The 24815-nt window shown below is 44.5% G+C and overlaps 2 protein-coding genes across 6 annotated transcripts in view; one reads left to right on the top strand and one right to left on the bottom strand.

Moving 5' to 3' along the window:
• The window catches only part of LOC128136192 (ras GTPase-activating protein 1), a 143774-nt gene that overhangs the window by 97004 nt on the left and 21955 nt on the right, over window positions 1-24815 (bottom strand). The window lies entirely within an intron of this gene.
• Window positions 12997-23468, top strand: LOC128136199 (uncharacterized; the record flags this gene model as incomplete). Its single annotated transcript, XM_052775399.1, has 2 exons — window positions 12997-13271; window positions 22721-23468. Coding segments are annotated over 2 exons (1023 nt in total), but the record flags the coding sequence as incomplete, so codon positions are not given.

The following is a 24815-nucleotide window of genomic DNA, read 5'->3' as shown; positions in this document are numbered from 1 at the left end:
AATCTAGTGAATATGTATGTAGAACATGTACTTAACCTGCACAATTAGGCCCGACGGTGTGCACGATAGGTGGAGCAATCCCCCGTGCATCCAGCGCTGCCAATAAAGAATACCTACTTAATAGTTAATCAAACTATTGTGTTAGTTTCTTTGAATCAATCTGGCACCCCAGATGGGACCTGCTCTGCTCGGCTGCAGGACCCGCTGAGAACAGGACTCCCTAGGGTACCCCCGGGATTTCCTGGAGGGACTCCTCGCCTCAATCGGATCACTGCGGGAGCAAACAAGGACACCATCTAAAGGAGTAAAGGTACTCTTTATTCTTTTATGTTTATTTTATTTTTGGGACCGGTCATTTGTAAAGCTGTCCATAAGTCATAAGACAAAAGCAAACTTATGCAGGATGGTGTATACCAGGTAGCTAGCACCCTTGGTATACATTTGGTGTGGTATATGTTTGGGTGCTTTTGTTTCGGTACACTCTGTATGCTTTTGTACACTTTGTGTGCTTTAGGTTTGGTACCCACTCATGTGCTTTTGTTTATGTTTTGAATTTGATCTTGACATTTTTGGTTACTGAATGTGGTAAACGGCTATTGGAACTGAATTACGGATATCGTTTGCGGATTTTGGTCTTTGGATTGCAAATTGAAACGACATAAGACAATTAAAACTGTGGATTGAATGTTTGAGTAAAAGAGACGCAGCTCAGCTGCGGAGCGTGTGTGGAGTTCTGATCTGCAGTTTCGTAACTCCGCAAGGGGTACGGCCGGAGACGAACGAAGTGTGACTCACTGATGATTTGGAACTTGAATTTATATGTTAGCATTGTAATTGTAAGTTTGAGTTTGATTATCTTAATCATTTTGTGGTGTTGGTGTAAGAAAGTCCCTGTATGGTGTATCGTATAAATGTGGGTATTTGAATGGTGTCTTTTACATCCAGGAAATGAGTGTATGCCCTCATATGTCCTGGAATGCGTGTGGTGCAAACAGAGGTTGCAAATAGATTGTGGAGGGGATATTGAATGCCCTGAGTGTCGGGTTTGGACTCCCTGGGACAAGAGGGAACGGGCTACGTATACAGTTGAGATTGTTTGTGGTTGGAAAGGTAAAAATCTAAACGAGTAATATGGGAGGTAAACAAAGTGGTGGAATATTGAAAAAGAGCCCCTTAGGCTGTATTTTGGATCACTGGAAGGAGATAGGGGGACCGCCAGGTGGAAGTGTGGATAAGAAAACTTTAATAAAATATTGCAATCAGTGGTGGCCTTTATATAAGTTAGATGGTGATGAAAAATGGCCCTTGAATGGGACATTGAATTATAACACTGTTACAATTGATGTTGTTTTTGAGACGAGAAGGAAAATAGGATGAGGTGATGTACGCAGATATGTTTTTCACTTTAAGAAATCATTCAGAATGGCAGAAAGAATGTGGCATTAATTTGGCCCCACAAGATCCTCTTGTGTTAGCAATGGAAAAGGAGCAGAAAAGGACTACAGGGAAGATGAAGAGATGTTGTTCGGCATGTAGTATAGGACAAAGATGTGTAAAATTAAAGGAAACTGAGGAAAGAATAGAAGATTTTGTTTTTTCACCACCCTTACTACCTCCAACACCCGTAGAAGGTAATTTTACTGACGATACGGGTGCGAAAGAACCTGATGAAGGTACGAGCACGAGAGATTTAGGTTTTACTCCTATTACAGCTCGCACCCGGAGTAAGGTCGGTCCAATAATCCAGGCTCCCTTAAGACAGGCAGTAGGAGCTACCGGTCCTACGAGGATTAAAGTGCCATTTACGATGAATGATTTAGATTCATGGAGGGAAATGGTAAAAGGATATCGGGATGATCCTGAGGGAGTTGCTAAAAGATTTGAGTTAATCATTAAAAATCAAGATCCAGATTGGAGAGAGATTGATTTGATGTTAGATGCCTTAACCGAAACTGAAAAGCAATTAATAATAAAGACTGCTCAGACTCAGGTCCAAATTCAAATAACTGCTGGGGTTTTACCCGGTACGGTAGATAATCACGTACCGAGAACAGACCCCAATTGGGACCCTAATGATGACAGTGATTACCGATTGTTGAAAAAATATCAAGAATGGATAAAGATTGGTATTGAAAATGCGATACCAAAAGCAGTTAATTGGTCAAGTCTGTATTCAGTAAAACAAGGTCAGACTGAAACTCCCACAGAGTTTCTTGATTGGTTAAGAGTAGCTATGTGGAAATTTACTACCTTAGATCCCTTATCTGAAGTAGGAAAACAACAGTTAGTCTCTTTGTTTCTAGGACAATCTTCAGAAGATATAAGGCGAAAGCTTCGGAAACTGAAAGAGCCTGAGATAAGGGACTTAGAGAAGTTGATAGAGGAAGCTTGGAGAACGTATCGGAACAGAGAGGGGGATGAGAGATGATGTATTGGTTTTGTGTGGCAAGGTTTTGGTAGCGGGGGGGGGTTACAGGGGTGGCTTCTGTAAGAAGCTGCTGGAAGCTTCCCCTGTGTTCGAGAGCCAATACCAGCCGGCTCTAAGACGGACCCGCCGCCGGCCAAGGCTGAGCCAATCAGCGATAGTGGTAACGCCTCTGTGATAACATTTTTAAGAAGGAAAAAAAGTTGGGACGGCGGTATTCGGCAGCCAGAGAGAGGAGTGAGAACATGTAAGAGAAACAACCCTGTGGACACCAAGGTCAGTGAAGAAGGAGGGGGAGGAGATGCTCCAGGCGCTGGAGCAGAGATTCCCCTGCAGCCCGTGGGGAAGACCATGGTGAGGCAGGCTGTCCCCCTGCAGTCCATGGAGGTCCACGGTGGAGCAGATATCCACCTGCAGCCCGTGGAGGACCCCACGCCGGAGCAGGTGGGTTCCCGAAGGAGGCTGTGACCCCGTGGGAACCCCGCGCTGGAGCAGGCTCCTGGCAGGACCTGCGGATCTGTGGAGAGAGGAGCCCACGGAGCAGGTTTTCTGGCAGGACTTGTGACCCCGTGGGGGGCCCACGCTGGAGCAGTCTGTGCCTGAAGGACTGCACGCCGTGGAAAGGACCCATGCTGGAGCAGTTCGTGAAGAACTGCAGCCCGTGGGAAGGACCCACATTGGAGAAGTTCGTGGAGGACTGTCTCCCGTGGGTGGGACCCCACGCTGGAGCAGGGGAAGAGTGTGATGAGTCCTCCCCCTGAGGAGGATGAAGCGGCAGAAAATAACGTGTGATGAACTGACCGTAAACCCCATCCCCGTCCCCCTGTGCCGCTGGGGGGTTGGTAGAGAATCCGGGAGTGAAGTTGTGCCCGGGAAGAAGGGAGGGGTGGAGGGAAGGTGTTCTGAGATTTGGTTTTATTTCTCATTACCCTACTTCGGTTGATTTGTAATAAATCAAGTTAATTTTCCCCAAACTGAGTCTGTTTTGCCCGTGACGGTAATTGGTGAGTGATCTCTCCTATCCTTATCTCGACCCACAAGCTCTTTGTTATATTTTCTCTCCCCTGTCCAGCTGAGAAGGAGGGGGAGTGATAGAACGGCTCTGGTGGGCACCTGGCGTCCAGCCAGGGTTAACCCATCACAGATGAAAATTGGGAAAAGCTATTGCTGCAGCTACTGTAGCTGCGCTGGGAAAGCAGGACAACTCCCTTCATGGGAGGGGTCGGGGAATTGGAAGGAGGGGAGGCTCACGCCAGCCCCTAAGATCAGATCAATGTGCTTATTGTAAAGAAATAGGCCATTGGAAAGGACAATGTCCTAAGCTAAGTGGAGCACGAGCTGTTGTAGCCAGTGTTACCTCTGGTCAATGAGGGGGACCAGGGGAATCCACCCTAGCGGATCCACTGGTTAAAGTTAAGCTAGGGAAAATAGAACGAGAGGTGGATTTTCTTGTAGATACGGGAGCATCCTATTCAGTGTTAAATCAAAGGTTGATACCGGAAGATGAAGAGTTTGTGACTAGTGGGAGCTACTGGCCAGCAGAAAAAGGCTTTTTTCCTAAAACCGCTTAAATATAAATTGGGTAAACAGATAGGAATACATAAGTTTCTGTATTTGCCTGGATCTCCAAAATCCTTGTTAGGCCGTGATTTGCTAGAACAATTGTAAGCAGAAATTGTTTTTGAAAAAGGAAAAATGGAATTAAAAATCAAGGAAGACCAGCTAATTAACATTTTAAGCCTGGCATTAATACAAGCTGAACCAAAATTTGAAGTACCTCTGGAAATTGTTGATCAAGTATATCCTGGAGTCTGGGCCTCTGAGGTTCCAGGAAAAGCTAAAAATGCAGCCCCTATAGTAATTAAGCTGAGACCAGGAGAAGAACCTGTCAAAGTTAAGCAATATCCCCTGAAAATAGATGATAGGAAGGGGATCAAGGAAATAATTGACAAGTTTCTACAATATGGAATATTGATTGAGTGTGAATCAGAATATAATACACCTATACTACCAATTAAAAAGGCAGACGGGAAAAGCTATAGGTTGGTCCAAGATCTGAGAGCCATAAATAAGATTACTGAGGATATACATCCAGTAGTTGCAAATCCATATACTTTGTTAACAAAACTAAAAGATAACCAAGTTTGGTTTACCATGCTGGATTTGAAGGATGCCTTCTTCTGCCTGACCTTAGCCGCAGAAAGTCAGAATTTGTTTGCTTTTGAATGGGAGAATCCTGAGTCTGGAAGAAGAACTCAGCTAATATGGACAGTATTACCTCAAGGCTTTAAGAATAGCCCCACTATCTTTGGAAATCAATTGGTGAAAGAGCTTGAAACTTGGGTATCTCCAGACAATGAAGGAATCTTGTTACAATATGTGGATGATCTCTTAATAGCTACTGAAACCAGGGAAAGCTGTATTCGATGGACTGTGAATCTTCTTAATTTTTGGGGTTTAAGTGGATATCGAGTCTCTCAACAGAAAGCCCAGCTGGTTCGACAGCGTGTGACCTACCTGGGACTTGAAATCTCGGGAGGACAACGGGAGCTCGGGACCGAGCGAAAAGAAGCCATTTGCCGAACCCCGGAGCCCCAAACGGTAAAAGAGCTGCGGACCTTTCTGGGAATGACAGGTTGGTGCCGCCTTTGGATATATAATTACGGATTATTGGTAAAGCAATTATATGAATTGATAAAGAGAGACCAGTCAAAATTAACTTGGACTGGAGAAGCACGAAACGCATTTAGGCAGCTCAAACAAGAACTAATGAGAGCTCCTGCTCTGGGACTGCCGGATGTTTCAAAACCGTTTTGGCTGTTTTCTCACGAGAGACAAGGAATAGCCTTGGGAGTACTAGCACAAAGACTTGGTCCCTATAAAAGAGCTGTAGCTTATTTCTCCAAACAACTGGACGAGGTAAGCAAAGGATGGCCTGGCTGCCTTCGAGCTGTTGCAGCAGTTGTTATCAATATTCAAGAGGCCCGAAAGTTTACCATGGGACAGAAAATAATGGTGTTAGTCTCCCATGCAGTTTCAGCGGTTTTGGAACAAAAAGGAAGCCATTGGCTCTCACCCCAGAGATTCTTAAAGTACCAAGCAGTGTTAGTAGAACAAGATGATGTAGAAATTGTAGTTACTAACATTGTCAATCCAGCCTCTTTTCTTAGTGGAACTTTGGATGAACCAGTGACACATGACTGCATAGAAACAGTAGAAGCTATATATTCCAGTCGACCAGACCTCAAAGAAGAACCTCTGGAGGATGCTGAAAACTCCTGGTATACCGACGGGAGTAGTTTTATAAAACAGGGACAATGTAAAGCAGGATACGCAATCACAACCACCCAACAGGTAATCGAATCTAAGTCATTGCCTTCCGGAACTTCAGCCCAAAAGGCGGAGATAATTGCCCTTACCCGAGCATTGGAATTGGCAAAAGGGAAAAAGATAAACATTTGGACAGATTCTAAATATGCATTCGAAGTAGGTCACGCTCACGGTGCAATTTGGAAGGAACGAGGATTGCTAACTGCTCAAGGAAAGCAAATAAAACATGCAGAAGAAATCTTAAAACTATTAGAAGCCGTGAAGCAACCAGAAAAGGTAGCTATCGTGCATTGTCGAGGACACCAAAAAGGAAACACAGATTCAGAAATTGGAAATCGACTAGCAGATTATGAGGCTAGGCGGGTGGCGGAAGAAGTGGAAGCAGAGTCATTATCCTTAATACCAGACGGTAAAATCCAAACTGTAAGTACAAATCAGAAACCAAATTATTCGAAGGAAGACCTAAAATTAATTGAAGATCTGGATGGTAAAGTAGAGTCAGATGGATGGGTTCATTTAGCAGATAATCGTATAGTAATACCATCCAATTTAATATGGACAACAGTTTTAACTGAACATAATAAGACGCATTGGGGAGCGGATGCCCTATACAAAAGCTTAAATCAGAAATTAATAGGACGCAATCTGTATACGATGGTGAAACAAATATCTCAACAGTGTGAAATTTGTTTACGTAATAACCCTAATGTGGCAAATAAAGTAAAGTTGGGGATAATTGGCAAAGGAAATTATCCAGGACAACAGTGGCAAATTGATTTTTCGGAACTCCCAAGAAAAGGGGGGTACCGATACTTGTTAGTCATGACTGACACATTTTCAGGCTGGCCAGAGGCTTTCCCCTGCCGAACAAACAAAGCAAGAGAAGTAACTAAGATATTGTTGAATGAAATCATTCCTCATTTCGGAATTCCAGCAATGATATCTTCCGATCGACGTTCTCATTTTTGTGCCAAAGTAGTACAGCAGGTGAGCAAAATTTTGAGGATAGACTGGCAGTTACATACCCCATATAGACCTCAAGCAAGTGGGCAAGTTGAAAAGATGAATCATTTAATTAAACAACAGATAGCAAAAATTGATCAAGAGACTAATCTAACTTGGCCCCAATCTCTTCCCCTGGCATTGCTTAGAATGAGAGTGAAACCAAAAACAAAGGAAAATTTAAGTCCCTTTGAAATATTGTATGGGAGACCATATCAATTTCAATTTACAGGAGAAGATTTAACCCAACTGGGTGCAGGGTATTTGTGTGACTACATGGTATCCCTCCAGAAGCAGTTGGAAAATATAAATAAACAAGTTTTAGGAACCAGGGCTAGAGGGTTAGATCAACCGATCCATCCCTTTAAACCGGGTGATTATGTATATGTAAAGATTTTTTCAGGACAACCTCTGGAGGAGAAATGGGACAGACCCTATCAAGTGTTGCTGACGACCTTCACTGCCATTAAGATCAAGGAACAGCCAGCCTGGATTCACTCTTCAAGAGTAAAGAGAGCACCTGAGAGGCCATGGATGGTCATCCCTACATGACCCATGGGTCTGCGATTCTCCAGATCATGATGGTAACAGAGTTATTACTCGGTTCAAATGAAGCTCGATGGAACTTGAACTCACATTTTTCCTTGACACAAAATGTTTCCCAAATCCTGAACAGAACTGACTGTTGGATATGTACTCACATGCCAGAACATGGGGAAAAAGGAATCTCGCTAATTGGTATTCCGATACCAAGGAATCACTCCTGGACCGATCTTTGGGAAAGTACCACATGGTATACTGACAATGATGAAGTCTGGAAGTTAGAAATAACTAGTCCTGAGGCCCAGGAGCCTTATTGTACGTGTATACAGAGATGTAATCCACCTAGAGGACTTGGAAAAATTGACTGTGTCAATGGGACGTATGTGGGGAATCATACAGTTTGTAACAAAACTATAGATATTGAAACTTCAACTTCTGTTAATACTACAGCATGGCCAGTGCCGGAAGGAAAAGGATGGTACTGGCTATGCAATGACACTGCCCGGAAGGTTTTACCAAAGAATTGGATGGGAACATGTACTTTGGGAGCAGTGGTTCCAAATATGACTATACACAGTTCTCCATCAAAAGGATGGGTACGAACACACTTTCAAAAGATTAGACGAGATGTTGAGAATCCTTTAGTAAGGAGGCCTACTGCCTTTCATAGTTTTGTCCGATGGTTTCTTCCATGGTTGGGAGTGAGTGAGTTAGAAAAAGCCATAGTTAACATTTCGGCAGTAACAGAAAACCTTGGGAATAGAACAATTGATGCAATAAGAGCCCAACAATTAGAAATATCCAGTTTATCTCAAATTGTACTACAAAATAGAATGGCATTACATCTATTACTGACCTCTCAGGGTGGAGTATGCACAGTTATAAATACGAGTTGTTGCATGTATATAGATCAAAGTGGAAGAATCTCCACCGACTTAGAAGAAATTTGGAAACAGACCAAAATACTACATGAGATAACAAAGGATGACCTCTCATGGGGATTTAAAGAATTGTGGGACAAACTAACATCCTGGCTGCCAAATTTCGGGTGGCTAAAGCAAATTTTTATTATGGTTATAATTTTAATGACTTTAGGAATGATGGTCTGCATTATGCTTGTTTTGCGTGGTGTTGTCAGGGCACGGTAGAAAATTATGAAAGTTGGAAACGAAATAAAATCAGACATCAAGTAGAAACTGGAAAATATTTTACACGGTCTCTCGGAAGTAGTGGAATCCTATAGTTGCAAAAGAATTTGCAAAGGTTTAAAGAAAAGGGGGGGTTGATATAGAGAACGAACTGCTTATTGCTTAATGATTGTCTCTCTGTAACTTTGCATACCAAGGACTGGTGTTTGTCAAGGATTAAGCCTGTCAGAGACTGGTACTTGGGAGTGATGAGCAAGAGGGAGCCATGAGCAATCACAAAAACTTAATGAAATGTTTGATGAATTTACAATCTTGTTGAGAAGGCACAAGCAGAGGCCTTGCTTCAATAGATAGGGCCAGAAAAGATAAGAACTCCTGCCTTTGTTCTCGTCCTTGTAGATAATTTAGCTTAAACTAGCCATATGGTTTTACACCACTAATGAAAACTTAGATAAGAAGAACACTAACAAGCATTGATGTATCAAAACATGTAAAGGACCATACTGCGCAGAATCACCTGAGTGGGGTCAAGTAGCGGACAAGTGAGGAAGACTATGGAAGACCACCAGAGGACTCCTGAAGACCACCAGAGACCTTCAATGCGCCTGCATAAAGGACATTTTCATATGCTAATAGTTTCCCAGAAAACTAATGAATATGTATAACATTTCTCGGAAATCTAGTGAATATGTATGTAGAACATGTACTTAACCTGCACAATTAGGCCCGACGGTGTGCACGATAGGTGGAGCAATCCCCCGTGCATCCAGCGCTGCCAATAAAGAATACCTACTTAATAGTTAATCAAACTATTGTGTTAGTTTCTTTGAATCATTTTACATAAAAATAAAAAATAATTAAGACTGCCTGAAAGTATATAAAACAGTAGAGGGAACTTGTCAAGAACTGGTAAAATTTTATTAGTGCCAACCATAATCTAGAGGAACACAGAAAAATACAGAATAACACAGAAATAAGATGCCTTCTCCGTCTTCTTACTGTGCCCACCAGCGAGATAAATACCAAGGGGTTTTTTGTTTGTTTTTTAAAGGAAAAAGGAAGATATGGGGGTAACAGGAAAACTACTGCAGGAATCCTAAGAATTTATGGCTGAAACAACAGATGCAGTCCTATGCTGAAGAGATCTATGCCCCCTAACAGCAAAATTAGTGAAATTAGTGTTCCTCCCCAGTGACAAAAAAAAAAAAAAAAAGCAAAAGGGAAAAAAAAAGAACAAAAGGTGATGAAATATGGCATGATAGTATGCTTCTTAATAGGGTAGGCCAGTAGGTGAAGTACATAAGTCCCATGTTGAAGTTCTGGGAGACAATATACAAAATAAAAACTTGATAAAGTACAGGTTAAGAGTCTCTATTCACTATTTAGATTAAATAACCTTCAACTGATGTTAATCAGAAGTACTGACTAAAAAAAAAACAAAAAAACACACAACCAAAAAAACTCCCAAAAAATTCCTCTTCAAACTTTTTCCAGCATCAAATGTTGTTCCACTTTTGTTTTTCTGAATCTGAAGCTTCCATTTATATATGTACTTATGTTCAGTTTACTTACTGCTTCACTTCCAACATAAGGTTAAAGTACAATTTTGTTCTACTGCTCCTAACCATTCTTTTAAAATAGCATTTCTGACATCATCTATTCAGACAGAAATAAAACCAGATTTATATACAATTCTATTCTGTAAGTACACAAATTATAAGAACTGGACAAACCAGCAAAATACCCAGCAACTTGAAAAAAAATAAAATAAGGTGTTTCTCATTATCTTCCCTCTACAATTTGAGAACAGGCATTAGTAAGAGACACTTGTTAACTGAAGAAAAAAAGGTTACCTGCTAACCACATTAACTGTTAAACAGAAGAGAAACCTCATACATTAAAATCAAGTTACATCACAGCTACAGACAGCTAGAGTTAGCCTCACATCCACAGGGGAGGGAAGAGGGGGAGAGTTTAACCACCCCAATATCTGCTGGAGGAACAACACAGGAGGATATAAGCAATCCAGGAAGTTCTTGGAGAGCATCAATGACAGTTTCCTGAAATGGGTGATAGAGGAGCCAATGAGGAGAGGCACTCTGCTGGACCTCATACCCACAAACAAGGAAAGGCTCATTGGGGACATAAAGGTCAAAGGCAGCCTTGGCTGCAGTGACCATGTGTCCTGGTTTCAGCTGGGATAGAGTTAATTTTCTTTCTAGTAGCTGGTATAGTGTTACATCTTGGATTCAGTATAAGAATGTTGATAACACACTGATGTTTTCAGTTGTTGCTAAGTAATGTTTAAACTAAGTCAAGGATTTTTCAGATTCTCATGCCCAGCCAGCAAGAAGGCTGGGGGGGTGCACAAGAAGTTAGGAGGGGACACAGCCAGGGCAGCTGACCCAAACCGGCCAAAGGAATATTCCATACCATCTGATGTCCTGTCTAGCATATATACTGGGGGGAGTTGGCCTGGGAGGGATCGCTGCTCGGGAACTAACTGGGCATCAGTCAGCAAGTGGTGAGCAATTGCATTGTGCATCACTTGTTTTGTATATTCCAATCCTTTTATTATTATTATTGTCATTTTATTATTGTTATTATTATCATTATTATTTTCTTCCTTTCTGTTCTATTAAACTGTTCTTATCTCAACCCATGAGTTTTACCTTTTTTTTTTTTCCCGATTCTCTCCCCCATCCCACTGGGTGAGGGGGAAGTGAGTGAGCGGCTGCATGGTGCTTAGTTGCTGGCTGGGGTTAAACCACAACACCATGAGATGGCAGAGTTGGCAGGGGAAGGGGGGGGAGGAGGCGCAAAAAGAAAGCTCACATCTGTAGGAGTCGGTCAGAAAATCAGCATTGTCTCAACACTGTCATCAGGAACATGAACAGTACATTTCCTGACAACGGCCTGTTTGGAGCGCTGTGGCTGATCCCAAGAACGGAACGCGCGGTACAAGGGTCCTGGAAGGTACCTGGCTAGAGCCGTTAGACTGTCAAAAAGGATGGATTGCAACTGTTGCCATAACATCGATGAAGAAATCATGAACTTTAGATGAACTTTGCTTCATTATAATACTAAAACACACCTCCTGGTCGAAGGCTACCCACCTCCAAGACTTACCACGCCTCGGACACTGACCCTGTGCCTGCGTGATAGCCTCGCTCGAGAAGGGTGGAGACTCCTGAGGCAGAGATGGAGCAAGGTGTGTTACTAAGCATAAAAGATGACTTCTGAACAACGGAAATTTGAAGCTTCCCCACCAAGGACCACGACGATCAACGACGCAGCATTAGCTGGACCCGGGACCGTTAGGACGTCTTGAGATCAGCGGTGGTAGCTATAACTTCTCTTTCTCCTCTCTCTAAACTTTACTTTACTTTTCTCCTTTCTTTCACCCATCTCTAACTATCGCGTGCCTCTTCACAGGCAATACAATAAAGTTTTACTGTGTGATTATTGCTATCCCCTTTGGTGTTGGTCACCTTAATTTTGCACTTTCGAGATCGTAGCAAACGAACCATCACGAGTCCACCGAGTGGATCGTGACATTAAACTGGCATCACGGACAGGATCCTGAGAGACAGAGGGGTGCAGGTTTTGTGTGGTTTGTAACAGGGGAAGAACGTTTCGTTCCAGCCGCACCTGGCCCTACACCTGAAAGGGTGAGAGGTGTCCAGAAAGCAAGGGGGGCGATTCGGGATTCCCGCACACCGCACACACCTCAGTGTATTGCACCCCAAACTCGAATTGAGGGCTCTGTCTATCAGGATCAAGTGCAAGGATCTCTTAGTGCAAAAGGGGGAACTGTCCTCATTAGATGAGGTTGACTACCAGGGGAAGTTGAAGGGACAAGCAGAGAAAGTCTGCACTTGTGAGCAACTAAGTTTTGACTCCCCGAAGTGAGATTTTAGTCCCTTCAGCCACTCGGGGAAGAGGAGGGCGACGCAGCAGTTGTTGCGTGTGTGGTGTTAACTAAGTTTGACCTCCCCAAAGTGAGTTTGGCCCTTTGCAGCAAAAATGACTGAAAAGAATGGTTATCAAAACTCTCCATCAGTAAAAAATCTTGACTCGTTTTATGCACTCTTGGCAAAGTATGGAGCTCGACCCTCCCCACCTGGGGAAGAGTAGGCTCGAGACAATTGGGCAAATTTACAGAGTGTAACAGACCGAGTGATTTCTATACATAATGAGGCTAGATCACAGTCAGGCAAAGGCAAAGCGATAATCTGGGCAGTTCTTGGAGCCAGCCTGGTCGCAGCAATTGAAGACCGCTATAAGCGGCGTAGCCAGGAAAAACAAATCATAGAATCCCTTGAAAATTTGGTACAACTCTTGCAGAAAACAACCTCCAACCTGGAAGAGCAGGTAGCAGAGAAAGAGAGAGTAATTAGCTTGTACAAACAGCGAGCAGAGGAAAAGGAGGAAGAAAATCGCTGTCTAAAAGATGCCTTGAAAGAAGGACTTTCAAAGTCTGCTGAATCATTGAATGAGATAGAAATGAAGATGGAAAAGATAGGTATTCAGCAAATAAGTCAGGTATATCCCCAAAAGGAACTAGAGGAAGCAAGGAGACACTTCAGGGAAAACCCCCAAGTGAGGCCTTTGATTAAAGCAGAATTTGCTTATATAAATGATGAGGATAATGACCCACATACTACAACTAAAGAGATACCATACACTCCCACTGAATTGGCCAAAATGAAAAGAGAATATGGGCACCTTCCCAAAGAATCCGAAACAGAGTATGTGTGGCGTGTATCTTTAACTGGAGGGGACCAAATTCAGTTAAATGAAAGGGAAGCTAGTGGTGTCGCGTCCCAAAGTTGGAGCGACTCAGGTTCGTGGATTTCCTTTGTCAGAATTAAGGTGAAACGACACCAGGGGAGTTCAAACAACAATCAACATTTATTCAACCTAGCTAACCTTGCCCAAGTACACGTGAACTTATCAATATGAACCTTGCAACATGTCATTAAGCCGCTGTTTGAGAAAAGAGGGGAGGTGTAGAAAAAGAAATGGAAGAAGAAACATTAAATGTATCAGAAGGAGAGCCCTCCCGTTGAGTCACGAGGTTCAGAGCGGACCCCCTTGCTTTCTGGACTCCTTCTCAAAGAGGAGCCCAGGGGCGGCTAGATCCACTCCTAGTCTCAGACTTGGTCAACGGTTTATGTTTAAAAGGATGAGGTGTAGGGACTGTGGAAAAGAGAGAAGGAAAAGAGGGAGAGAGAGAAAGAGAGAAAGAAAGAAAGAGAGAAGGAAAGGGTTTCACCAGTCCTGGGTCCAGCGTTGGTCCAGCCAGCGTAGAGATCCAGTTCCGGAGGGCGCGCGCTGAGGACTTGTTCTCCCTTCTTTTATAGCGTGTTAGTCGATGGTCTCAACATGCGCAGTCCCATTCCCGGGGTTCTCTGGAATCGGTCGGAGAGCTTTCGGGGGGGGGTCATCGCAGAGTTGCCTCTCTTTTTCTGCTGGCATGACCGCTTAAGATAGAAGCACAGTCCCATCCTCCGTGGGGCCTCCTCCTCCAGGCGCATGTGCTGTGCTCCTTCTCCTGGTCACTTAAGATAAGGAATTGCGGCTTTGGAGAAGCGCGGTCCCACCCTCTGGGGGGCCCTCTCCTCCGGCCACATTATCCTGTTCACAAAACTCCAGCATTTTTACAGAGGCCATTTTCTCCACCAAAGTTCTTTAACGAATGTTTGAGACATTGAATTTGTCAGACCGTCACACCACCCCGTGGCTCAAACAGTCGCTGGACTTTGATTCTCGTTCATATCATCTTCGTCTGTGGTGATTTTAATATAGCGGACAGTAGGAGAAGAGAGAGAGATAGCTGAGGATAGCAAGCGGTTAATCATACATCTTACTATGGCAAGGCCTGTTATTAAACATATAAATCCAATTAATATCATAAGTCCAATATTTACAAGCCATTTTCCCCATCCCGTCAGTCCCAAGGATCCCAAAATGGAATGTAGCCATGAGTTTGGACTCCAGCCATCAAACCAGTCCGCTGGTTGCATTGCATGGAAGAGTTCCCCCGTCTGGTCGGCAATCTCCTTCATCTTTGCCTGGGCTTCTTCAATGGAGGTCGTGGCATTATGAATGGTAATACAACATTCGGATTCAGTCAAGTTTAACATACCACACACACCTTGTTCTTTTAACAATAACATATCTAAGGCTAAACGATTCTGTAACGTCATTTTTGATACTTGTTGCACTTGCAGATTTAGTTCCCCAAAGGCATATCGAGTCCAATTACTTAATACATGTACTTGCCAAGTTAGGTTTTCTAGCACCCATTGGTGCCGAACAATATACCCAGATGGTGCAAAGAATGCTTCTAGCTCTAACGATACCTTCTGTCCCCAGGTATAATAATCGGGTTTTAGAATGCTTTGAATCCACTTCTGGGTGCTACTTGGGTCATCAAGTTCTCGTTTTTTCCTGTGAATAGGTGGTGTGGTATATTCAAAGATTCGCCTGGGACACATAGTAGGAATTCCCAAACCACACCGCAATCCAGCCTGTTTGATAACATTCAAGTGCAAGTACATTTTCCCATCTGAGCACCCCCAGATGGTCCCCTTAGGGGCAGCATACAAAGTGTTTTGACAAGTAGCTGCATCTCCCCGGGGTATTTGATTATCCTCCCCCACCTTATGTCTTGGGAAGTGGTTAATGGGAATTCCACATTTTAGCCAGATATTAACATTATTGGTGATCTGATTACATTGGCTATCTCGGTTTCAGTATCCAAAATTAGGATATCCCCAACAGGTGCACATATCTCGAATTAAGGTTCTAACTTCCAAACTGATCCACGTTTCGATGGGATTGCCAGCACCTGTGGTACAATCTATAATGTGGGTACAGTTTAACAAATGGGCATTATTGGGGTTGGGTGTGCCCACAAATTCTCTCTTTAATAAGTGAAGAGGTTGGGTTTTTAACATGTGTTTCACTGACCATCCCCAAGCAGTGTGGACATTATTCATTAAAAGATATTGTCCCTTCCTGTCAGGTATGTGAACACACCAAGCTGAATCCCATCTTACATTATATTGCAATTCAAAAGGGGTAATTTCCAGGGAAGCAGGCCAAAAAGGCACTAGATTACAAGATATATTGTGATAGGAAGGGCAGCCTGTTATTCTCCACCAGGATGGAGAAGGTGGGAATCGTCTAAAATAGGCTTCCTTGAATCCTGGAGGACACGGGGGGCTATGACTAATACCAATTTCGCGACTGACCTCCAATCTCCATCACTTACAAGTTTTGTTTATTAAGTCAGGCCACCCCGTGTTCCGAGGGATCTCATAGAAGGCTGCTTCATCTCGCCACCATCTGCCAGAAGAGGTATAATCACTTCGATATTGATACTCAAACGGAGCATCTACTAACCCTATAATGCCATTGCTCATATTATATTTTCCAATATTGAGCTTCATGGGTATCAAACCGAATCTAATCCCCTGCTCGGTAGAAGTAGGAATCTGAATACAGATCCCCTGATCCGTTCTATTCCAGACATGTATGAATCCTTGTATCACCTCCCAAGCCAAATTGGAGGCCCTTTCTCCTTGTCCGGATGCACTAAAGGTAAGAAAGGCAAGGAGGAAGGAGTTCCAAACCATCTTTCCCTGTTGTACCATAAAAATATCACAAACAAAATCAAACAAACAATACAGATAATGGCCCACTCATCAAGTGAAAACATAAGTCCTGCCGTGGGCTTCTGATAACCTGCAAAATATATGTAAAAATAAACAATGATTAGAGGGATGGGATTGGAGGAGGTGTCAAACAGTGCTGCTAGTGGTTGGGATCCATTCGAGAGGCTGAGGTGCACCCTCCAAGGCGCTCATGCAGCTTCTGTAAAACAACCTCATACAGGCCATGTGCAGGATGTGTTACTTATTATAGATGCATACAAACTAGCCTTAAACTTCAAGCTCTCTTGACTGGAATTGCTCTGATTAAAGCATCCGTAGATCAGCAGAATGTGCTCATTGTGCGTAAAAAGGCTAATAAGTTTATAGCAACCTCTTGCTCTTGCGTGGCATAGGTGTCGCTGCAAGGACTCCAATGCGGTCTGCTGCCAAGCTCCCTATGTCCTCCCCCCAACTCAGGAATCCTGAGAAGTCAATATAGCATCACTAGTCAGAAATACAAAAGTAACAAAAACGTAAGCAAGCAATCAAGCAGCTATGGTCTTAGCACTATAGCAGAGGGTTGGGGTTATATTGTGTATCTTAACTGATATGCTTGTTAGAATCCAGCTAGTGGGATACAGAAAAAACATATTCCCATCAGCCATTTAACATCGGAACAACTTTAATTCAGGACATGAAGGCCCACTTAGAAGGATGGGACAATCCATCGGGTATTGATACGATGCTCCTTCCCATGGGCATCTGTGGCCACCCAGGAATAAAGGTTAAGGGGCGTCTTTAGGGTTAGGGGCACTTGCCCCACAGTGGGCAGTTCCACTAATACTGGTTGTCCAGCATAGTGGAGCAAGCGTACAGGGTCTTTGCCACCTTTTGTCCCTGGAACAATAGAAGGAGGTGTGGGACAGAACGCTAGGAGTCGGGGGCAGCCATTTGCCCCCCACCGGCTATTGATTCGGTATACTGCTTCTGGTACTCGTGAGGCCCACCCTGGGTCATGGGGCCTCAGAGCTCGTTTTAGAAGTCCGTTCCTTCTCTCCACAATACCATTAGCTTGAGGGTAGTAAGGGGTGTGAAAAACCCACTGGATTTCCTCACCCTTAGCCCATTCTTGCACTACTCCAGCAGTGAAATGGCTCCCATTATCAGATTGAATTGATTGAGGCTTGGGTAAGCAGCTAAACCATACTTTAAGACTTTTCACTGTATTTTCTCCTGTTGCTCTGGATACAGCTTCAGCTTGTGTTAGTCCTGATACTACCTCAACTCCTACTAACACATATCGTTTTCCCTCTGATACCCGAAAGGGGCCAATATAGTCAATTTGCCACATTTGCCATAAACCTTTGTTTGTCCTTAAATGCAGGGGTTGCTCCTTTAAAGGGTTATATTTTTCTAAACGAACTCGACATTGACCACATGCAGAAATAACAGTGTTACATAATTCTCGTGTAACGGCCCATCCTCTACTAATAGCCTCTTTGTACAGGTCTTTACTCCCTGAATGGCCACGCTTCACGTGCAGCCACTCCAGAAGGTGTTCCCATTTTTCTGTTTCACCATCGATGGCAAGACTGGCTAGACGTGTTAAGGAATCTACTTGGTTATTTAGGAGGTGAGCCGGGTTATCTCCTGCCTGGTGTGCAGCAACCCAGCCTACCAAGAAAGATCTCTGCTTGGCGATATTCAGTATTTCTTCCCATTTGTCTCGTTGCCACACTGGCACTTGGTTTACTTCCCATTGGTTTTGTTCCCCAAACGGTAACCATTGAGTGCATCCTTTAAACACTGCATAGGAGTCAGTATAAATGTATACTGGTTCTGTTGTCTCAGCTTCCTTAACGACTACGCTCCACACAGCAACTAACTCCCCTACTTGGGCACTACCCTCTCCCTCAGTTATCATATGCTCCCCTGAATCAATATGTAATGCTACTGCTCGATACTTCCACATCTTTCCTTCTCTTTTTGCGGAAGCATCAGTGAACCACACGTTTGTTAAATGGGGTTTAAAATGAGGAGCCACTTTGATGTATGATGGAGGGGGTTCTGTATCTGGGTGATCAGAAGGGGGATCCTGTATTTGGAGCATTTTGGGTGTTCCCTCCTCTATTTGTCTAGTGTGACAGTAGTGGTCTAAATGGGCATACCACTTCCTTACTGTTTCTCGTTGAGCTACTCCCACAGGGGGAGGAGTTCCAGCCAATATTGGTTTCAGGATCTTAAAGGGTCCTCGTAAGATGATGGGTTGCTGTCGTATAATTCTCTCGGCTTCCTGTAAGGCTAGGTTAACCACAAAGAGTCCTTTCTCCCAAACTGAATACCGTTTTTCAGCATCCTTAAAGCTACGCGAGAAAAACCCTATAGGACGAGTAGGACCTTCAGGTCCACGCTGCCACATATGTATAGATAACCCATGAATTGCAAAACCCCATTCTATGTGGAGTGGGTCTGTTGGATGTATTGGCCCTAGGGCCTGGTAAATCCCTGCTTCAAAAATTAATAATTTCAGAGCCTCTTCATGGACAGGTGTCCAGTCCCAAGCAGTTCTTTTACGGGTTAAATCATATAAAGGGCGAGCTATGATAGAAAAGTCGGGGATGTGTTTTCTCCAAAACACTAACAAGCCTAGGGCATGCTGTAATTCTTTTTTATTTTCAGGCATTTTAACTTGTTCGAGGGTGGACAAGGTTTCGGGAGGTATACACACAGTCCTTCCTTTCCACCAGATACCTAAAAATTTTACTTCAGGTGATGGGAGTTGTACCTTTTCGGCAGGAATTTGGAGCCCTAAATTCTCTAAGTGACTAATGATTTCTCTCTGGGTTTGCCCCACCACAGTGGTATCTGGTCCTCCAATTAGCACATCATCAATATATTGATATACTCTTACTCCATCTTTAGGAGTGATCTGATTTAGTTCCTGGGCTAATGCATAGTGAGCAATGGTTGGTGAGTGGCGATAGCCTTCAGGAAGTCGTGTAAATGTATATTGTACACCTTCCCAGGTAAAGGCAAAGCGGTCCCTATCTGCTTCTTGTAAGGGAACCATAAAGAACATGTCTTTCACATCAATGGTTGCTAAAATCTGGTGACCCTGTTCTTGTATGGTTGCAATTAATTCTGCTATATTGGGAACTGCAGCTGTTAATGGGCCAGTATTGGCGTTCAAGCGTCGATAGTCAATTGTCAATCGCCACTTCCCATTTGGCTTGTGGACCGGCCATACTGGGGAATTATAGGGTGAATGCGTAGGAATAACTATCCCCTGTTCCCGTAACTCAGTTATCACTGAAGTGATCCCTTCCCTTGCTCCCAAAGGCAAAGCATAAGGTTTGACATTAACTATCCTTGAAGGGGGAAGAGTTGGTGCAGACTGCAAAAGCCTCACAGAGATTGCGGGACACCCAAATTTCCATTCTCTTCCCTTAGAGTCTACCCACGACCGGCCCTTTAAGAGGTTGAGTCCTAGAATATTGGTGGGTAGAGGACCTAGTATCATAGTAACCTCAACAGGGGACGAATCCCCTGGCAGCCAGCATTTAACTTTAGCTGTCAGCTGCGGTTGGGAGCTTCCAAAAACGTCTGTGACCCATATCTGCTTCTTATCTGCAATTATTCCATTGCGGTTAGCAACATCCGCCTGGAGTGCTGACATCTGAGCACCCGTATCAACTAAAAAAGTTACTGGGGTCTTAAAGGGACCAAGAGGAAAAGTAATCAACAGGTCTCCTGTCTTATTTTCAGTGAGCCTCCTTAAATAAACCCACTGGCCATCCCCCGGCTCACTTACTGGGGATGGCCTGTCTAGTTTCCCGTCCTGTGGACAGTCATACCTTCCTCTGGGGCAGTAGGCGTTTGGGGAGTGGGAGTTGCCAGCAACTGTGGATTCGCCCCCTTATAGTCTCGAATGTTTAACTCAGTATGGGGAGGCTCCTTGTTCTTGTCTTTCCACCCTAGGACCAACTTTTCTAGGACAGAGGTGGGCATGCTGTCCATCACATCCCGGGGAATTCCCTTTTCTATCCCTTCTGCCCACAACAAGTTCCGCTGACCCCCATACAGCTTTTTGGTGCTTACAGTCTTAGATGGGGGAGGTCGGCCAGGCCCTTCTATTTGGCGGATAGCAGGCTTAGCCCTGCTTTCTTCCCTTGTGAGACCCATTCTCTGGCTGTAGTTAATCAATTCCTGTGCCACTTCTCCCCAGGTCAGGGCCCCTCCTGCATTCCGCCTGCCTCCTCTAGGTGCTATCGCATCACGTAATCTATCTTGCAGCTGGACAGCATATAATTTCAAAGAATCTGGTAAACCTCGGATTAGAGGAGTCATTCTATCGGGATTGGCATTTAACAACATTGGAGAGGGCTGTTGTGGCACTAATCGCCTATCATGCATTAATTGGAGACAAGCAGTTTTCTGTAAGCTCTCAGTTAACTGATTTATAGAAGGGGTGTCTATCCATGTTGGTTCTCCTTGTTCCATTTGGTCTATCCCCCCTGCCCAGTAAGCTGCCCACTGCGTCAGAGACCATGGTTCTCTAGGATCATCGGTAGTTAGGAACACTCCAGGCCCCCAATATCCTTGGGCTTCATCTTCTGACAATAAAATCCGGTCGCCACCGGTTAATGACACCCTCCACACATACTCTGTTTCGGTCTCCTTTGCTAGTCGGATATACTTTTCCTGAATTTTAGATAATTCAGTGGCAGAATATGGTACCGTCTTAATGGTCACGTGTGGTGCTCTGCCATTTTGGCCATTGTCTATGGTTTCTGTTTTAATTAATGGCCTCATTGCTATCCCTTCATCCTCAGGGTAAAAAACTTTTCTGGTACATTCTAACTCTTGATTTGGGTATAAAGATTTTTGCTGTTTCATCTGAACTACCTCTAGACCTTCCAGGTCTAAGTCCGGGTCAGATTGTTCATCCGCCTCGGCTCGTAAAATTCTTTCCCGATCTAATGCATCAGACAAGGCAGCATGAAGCCGCTGCGTTGTATTATGCTCAGCAGTTAACTGCTCTTGCAGGACTTTAACTAAATCCTGCAGGGACTGAATCTTCTCCTTATCTGCCTGCTCAGCTCTCATTGTTTCCTGTCTGTCTTCCTGGGCTGCTATGAGTGCAGCCCCTAACACTGCACACACTACAGCCTTCCCTTTTCCTGGGCGAAACCTGCCTTCTTTTGCTAGCTTCTCAATTCTTCCTACAATGGCTTTTGGGTCATGCCAGTGGTTTCGTGCCCAGGCTACTCCTTGTGGGGAAGGGTGGGCTTTATATGCAATTAGCTTCTTTAAAACAGGGGAACAGTCAGACACAGATATTTCCCGGGTCACCATGCCTGCCACTGCTCAGATCCCTCCCGACTTGTTGTTGAGAGATCCTTCCCAGATCCTCCCCGCCCGTTCTCTGGGTGGAGGTCCGGTATCCCATTAGAATCTCCCTTCCAACAAGGGAAATCCTGTATAGGCAGTTAGCCTCTCTAAAACAGGGGAACAGTCAGACACAGATATTTCCTGGGCCCCTGTGTCTGCCACTGCTTGGATCTCTCCCGACTTATTGTTGAGAGATCCTTCTCAGATCCTCCCCGCTCGTTCTCTGAGTGGAGTTCCAGTATCCCGTTAGAAACTCCCTTCCAACAAGGGAAATCCTGTCCGTGACGCCAATTAAGATGTCGCGTCCCAAAGTTGGAGCGACTCAGGTTCGTGGATTTCCTTTGTCAGAATTAAGGTGAAACGACACCAGGGGAGTTCAAACAACAATCAACATTTATTCAACCTAGCTAACCTTGCCCAAGTACACGTGAACTTATCAATATGAACCTTGCAACATGTCATTAAGCCGCTGTTTGAGAAAAGAGGGGAGGTGTAGAAAAAGAAATGGAAGAAGAAACATTAAATGTATCAGAAGGAGAGCCCTCCCGTTGAGTCACGAGGTTCAGAGCGGACCCCCTTGCTTTCTGGACTCCTTCTCAAAGAGGAGCCCAGGGGCGGCTAGATCCACTCCTAGTCTCAGACTTGGTCAACGGTTTATGTTTAAAAGGATGAGGTGTAGGGACTGTGGAAAAGAGAGAAGGAAAAGAGGGAGAGAGAGAAAGAGAGAAAGAAAGAAAGAGAGAAGGAAAGGGTTTCACCAGTCCTGGGTCCAGCGTTGGTCCAGCCAGCGTAGAGATCCAGTTCCGGAGGGCGCGCGCTGAGGACTTGTTCTCCCTTCTTTTATAGCGTGTTAGTCGATGGTCTCAACATGTGCAGTCCCATTCCCGGGGTTCTCTGGAATCGGTCGGAGAGCTTTCGGGGGGGGGTCATCGCAGAGTTGCCTCTCTTTTTCTGCTGGCATGACCGCTTAAGATAGAAGCACAGTCCCATCCTCTGTGGGGCCTCCTCCTCCAGGCGCATGTGCTGTGCTCCTTCTCCTGGTCACTTAAGATAAGGAATTGCGGCTTTGGAGAAGCGCGGTCCCACCCTCTGGGGGGCCCTCTCCTCCGGCCACATTATCCTGTTCACAAAACTCCAGCATTTTTACAGAGGCCGTTTTCTCCACCAAAGTTCTTTAACGAATGTTTGAGACATTGAATTTGTCAGACCATCACAAGTGGTTACTGGGGCCACGGTGTCTTTTTAACAACAGGGGATAGACGTGCCCCATGGTCCCTAACCCAGCGGGCTGCCTATTGGGCCGGAGGGCTGAACCCCTTAGACAGGGGAGATCCCCTAGCAATCACAGGCACAGCTGATCAATTGCTAGAAAGTGTGCACAAAGCAGCCTGCCTGCAGATGATACATGAAAGGAAGTTAGTTCCCGGATGTGAATCCCCAATGATGTTGCCGGTGAATCCTGAAATCATGACTCCTTTGATAAGGGGACTCCCAGAATCACTTAAATCCACCGGGATTGTTCTCCAAAGGACCATAGCATCTTTAGATGCTGTAGAAAAGTTGGAGAGCTCTACTAAAGGTAAAGGAGATGAAATTGATGTTGGCACAGGTTCACCTCTCAATTATGGCCCACCTCTTTCCCACTCAAAGCATAAAAGGATCTGGACATGGGGAGATATAGCACAAGAATTGATAGATTATAGCAGAAAATACGGTCCTGTGAGAACTTTGGAGGAGAAATCTAAAGGAATCCGTCAAGTGGGAGCTAAAAATCCACCCCTATCTGTTAGTAAAACTGTAACCGCTCTCACTGACCCCGCCACTGTTGCTGACTATTCCTACTCTAAAACTGGGGGAGGAGGAAGACAGCCCCTGACTCGACAACAATGGTGGGCTTTGGGAATTAAAAAGGGAGTTCCCAGAGATGTGATGGATGGTTTACCCCTTAATAAACTGAGTAAACTGATATCAAAGTGGTATGGTCCGAAACAACACCCACAGCACTTAGGGTCAAATAGAGAAATCTCTCCTGTCATGCCCACAGCCCCCCCCGCGAAGAGCACGGGTGACGGGGAAAGTCAGCAGGGAAACTAGAACCTCCGTTCCTTAGCAGTGGGCGGGGGAACGGAGGATGGATTTATATCCGACAGCTCACTAAAACTAACAGAGGAGATTTATTGATTACAGCTATTGTAGGTCCTAAGCGTGCACCCGTAACCTTTTTAATTGACACCGGTGCACAGATCTCCGCCCTGACTGAGCAAGATGCACAGAGGTGTGGGGTGATTCCCTCTAAGCGAAACGTTTGTGTCCTGAATGCTTTAGGGTCAACAGAAGTTATGAAGGTTGTTCCGGTAAAGCTGATGCTGCCGGGAGAGGAAGGCACGATCACTATTGACATGGTGGTTGGGAACATTCCGACTAACCTGTTAGGAATAGATGCCCTTAAAGGAAGGGGGTGGGAGGATTCAGAAGGATTGTTGTGGACTTTTGGGACACCGCAGCTGAACATCAGGCTACTTCAAACTGCACCCCCTCTACCATTTAGCAAAGTAACTAGTGTTAAACAATATCCCCTCCCCCTGGGAGCAAAGGAAGGTATCAAACCAGTCATGCAGGAGATGCGGGAACAAGGAGTGGTGGTTAATACCCATTCTCCTTTTAACTCGCCGGTATGGCCGGTGAAAAAACCTAATGGGAAGTGGAGGCTCACAGTAGATTTTCGAAGACTGAATGCTAACACAGGGCCTCTAACTGCCGCAGTCCCTAATATGGCTGAACTGGTAATAACAATTCAGGAGAAAGCTCATCCGATCATGGCAACCATAGATGTTAAGGATATGTTTTTCATGATACCTTTGCGACCAGAAGACAGAGATCGCTTTGCTTTTACTTGGGAGGGACAACAATTTACCTTTACCTGGCTGCCTCAGGGATACAAACATTCCCCTACACTAGCTCACCATGCTTTGGCCCAAGAACTGGAGAAAATACCAAAAGCTGACGGCATAGCTGTCTACCAGTATATTGATGATGTTCTTGTGGGTGGAGATAAAGAAAAGGAGGTGGAGGCAACTCAACAGAACATAATCTCTCATTTGGAGAACTTGGGTTTGCAAATTCCCCCAGAAAAGATCCAAAAACCCTCACAAGAAGTAAAGTTTTTGGGAATTTGGTGGAAGGGGGGAATGACATGTATCCCACCAGACACCCTCACTTCTCTAGATCAGATTAAAATGCCTGAATCAAAAAAGGATTTGCAGCATGCTTTAGGGTTATTGGTATTCTGGAGAAAACATATCCCAGACTTTT

The sequence above is a fragment of the Harpia harpyja genome, chromosome W (genome assembly GCF_026419915.1).
Source record: "Harpia harpyja isolate bHarHar1 chromosome W, bHarHar1 primary haplotype, whole genome shotgun sequence".
Lineage (NCBI taxonomy): Eukaryota > Metazoa > Chordata > Aves > Accipitriformes > Accipitridae > Harpia > Harpia harpyja.
This window is presented reverse-complemented; position numbering and strand designations above follow the sequence as displayed.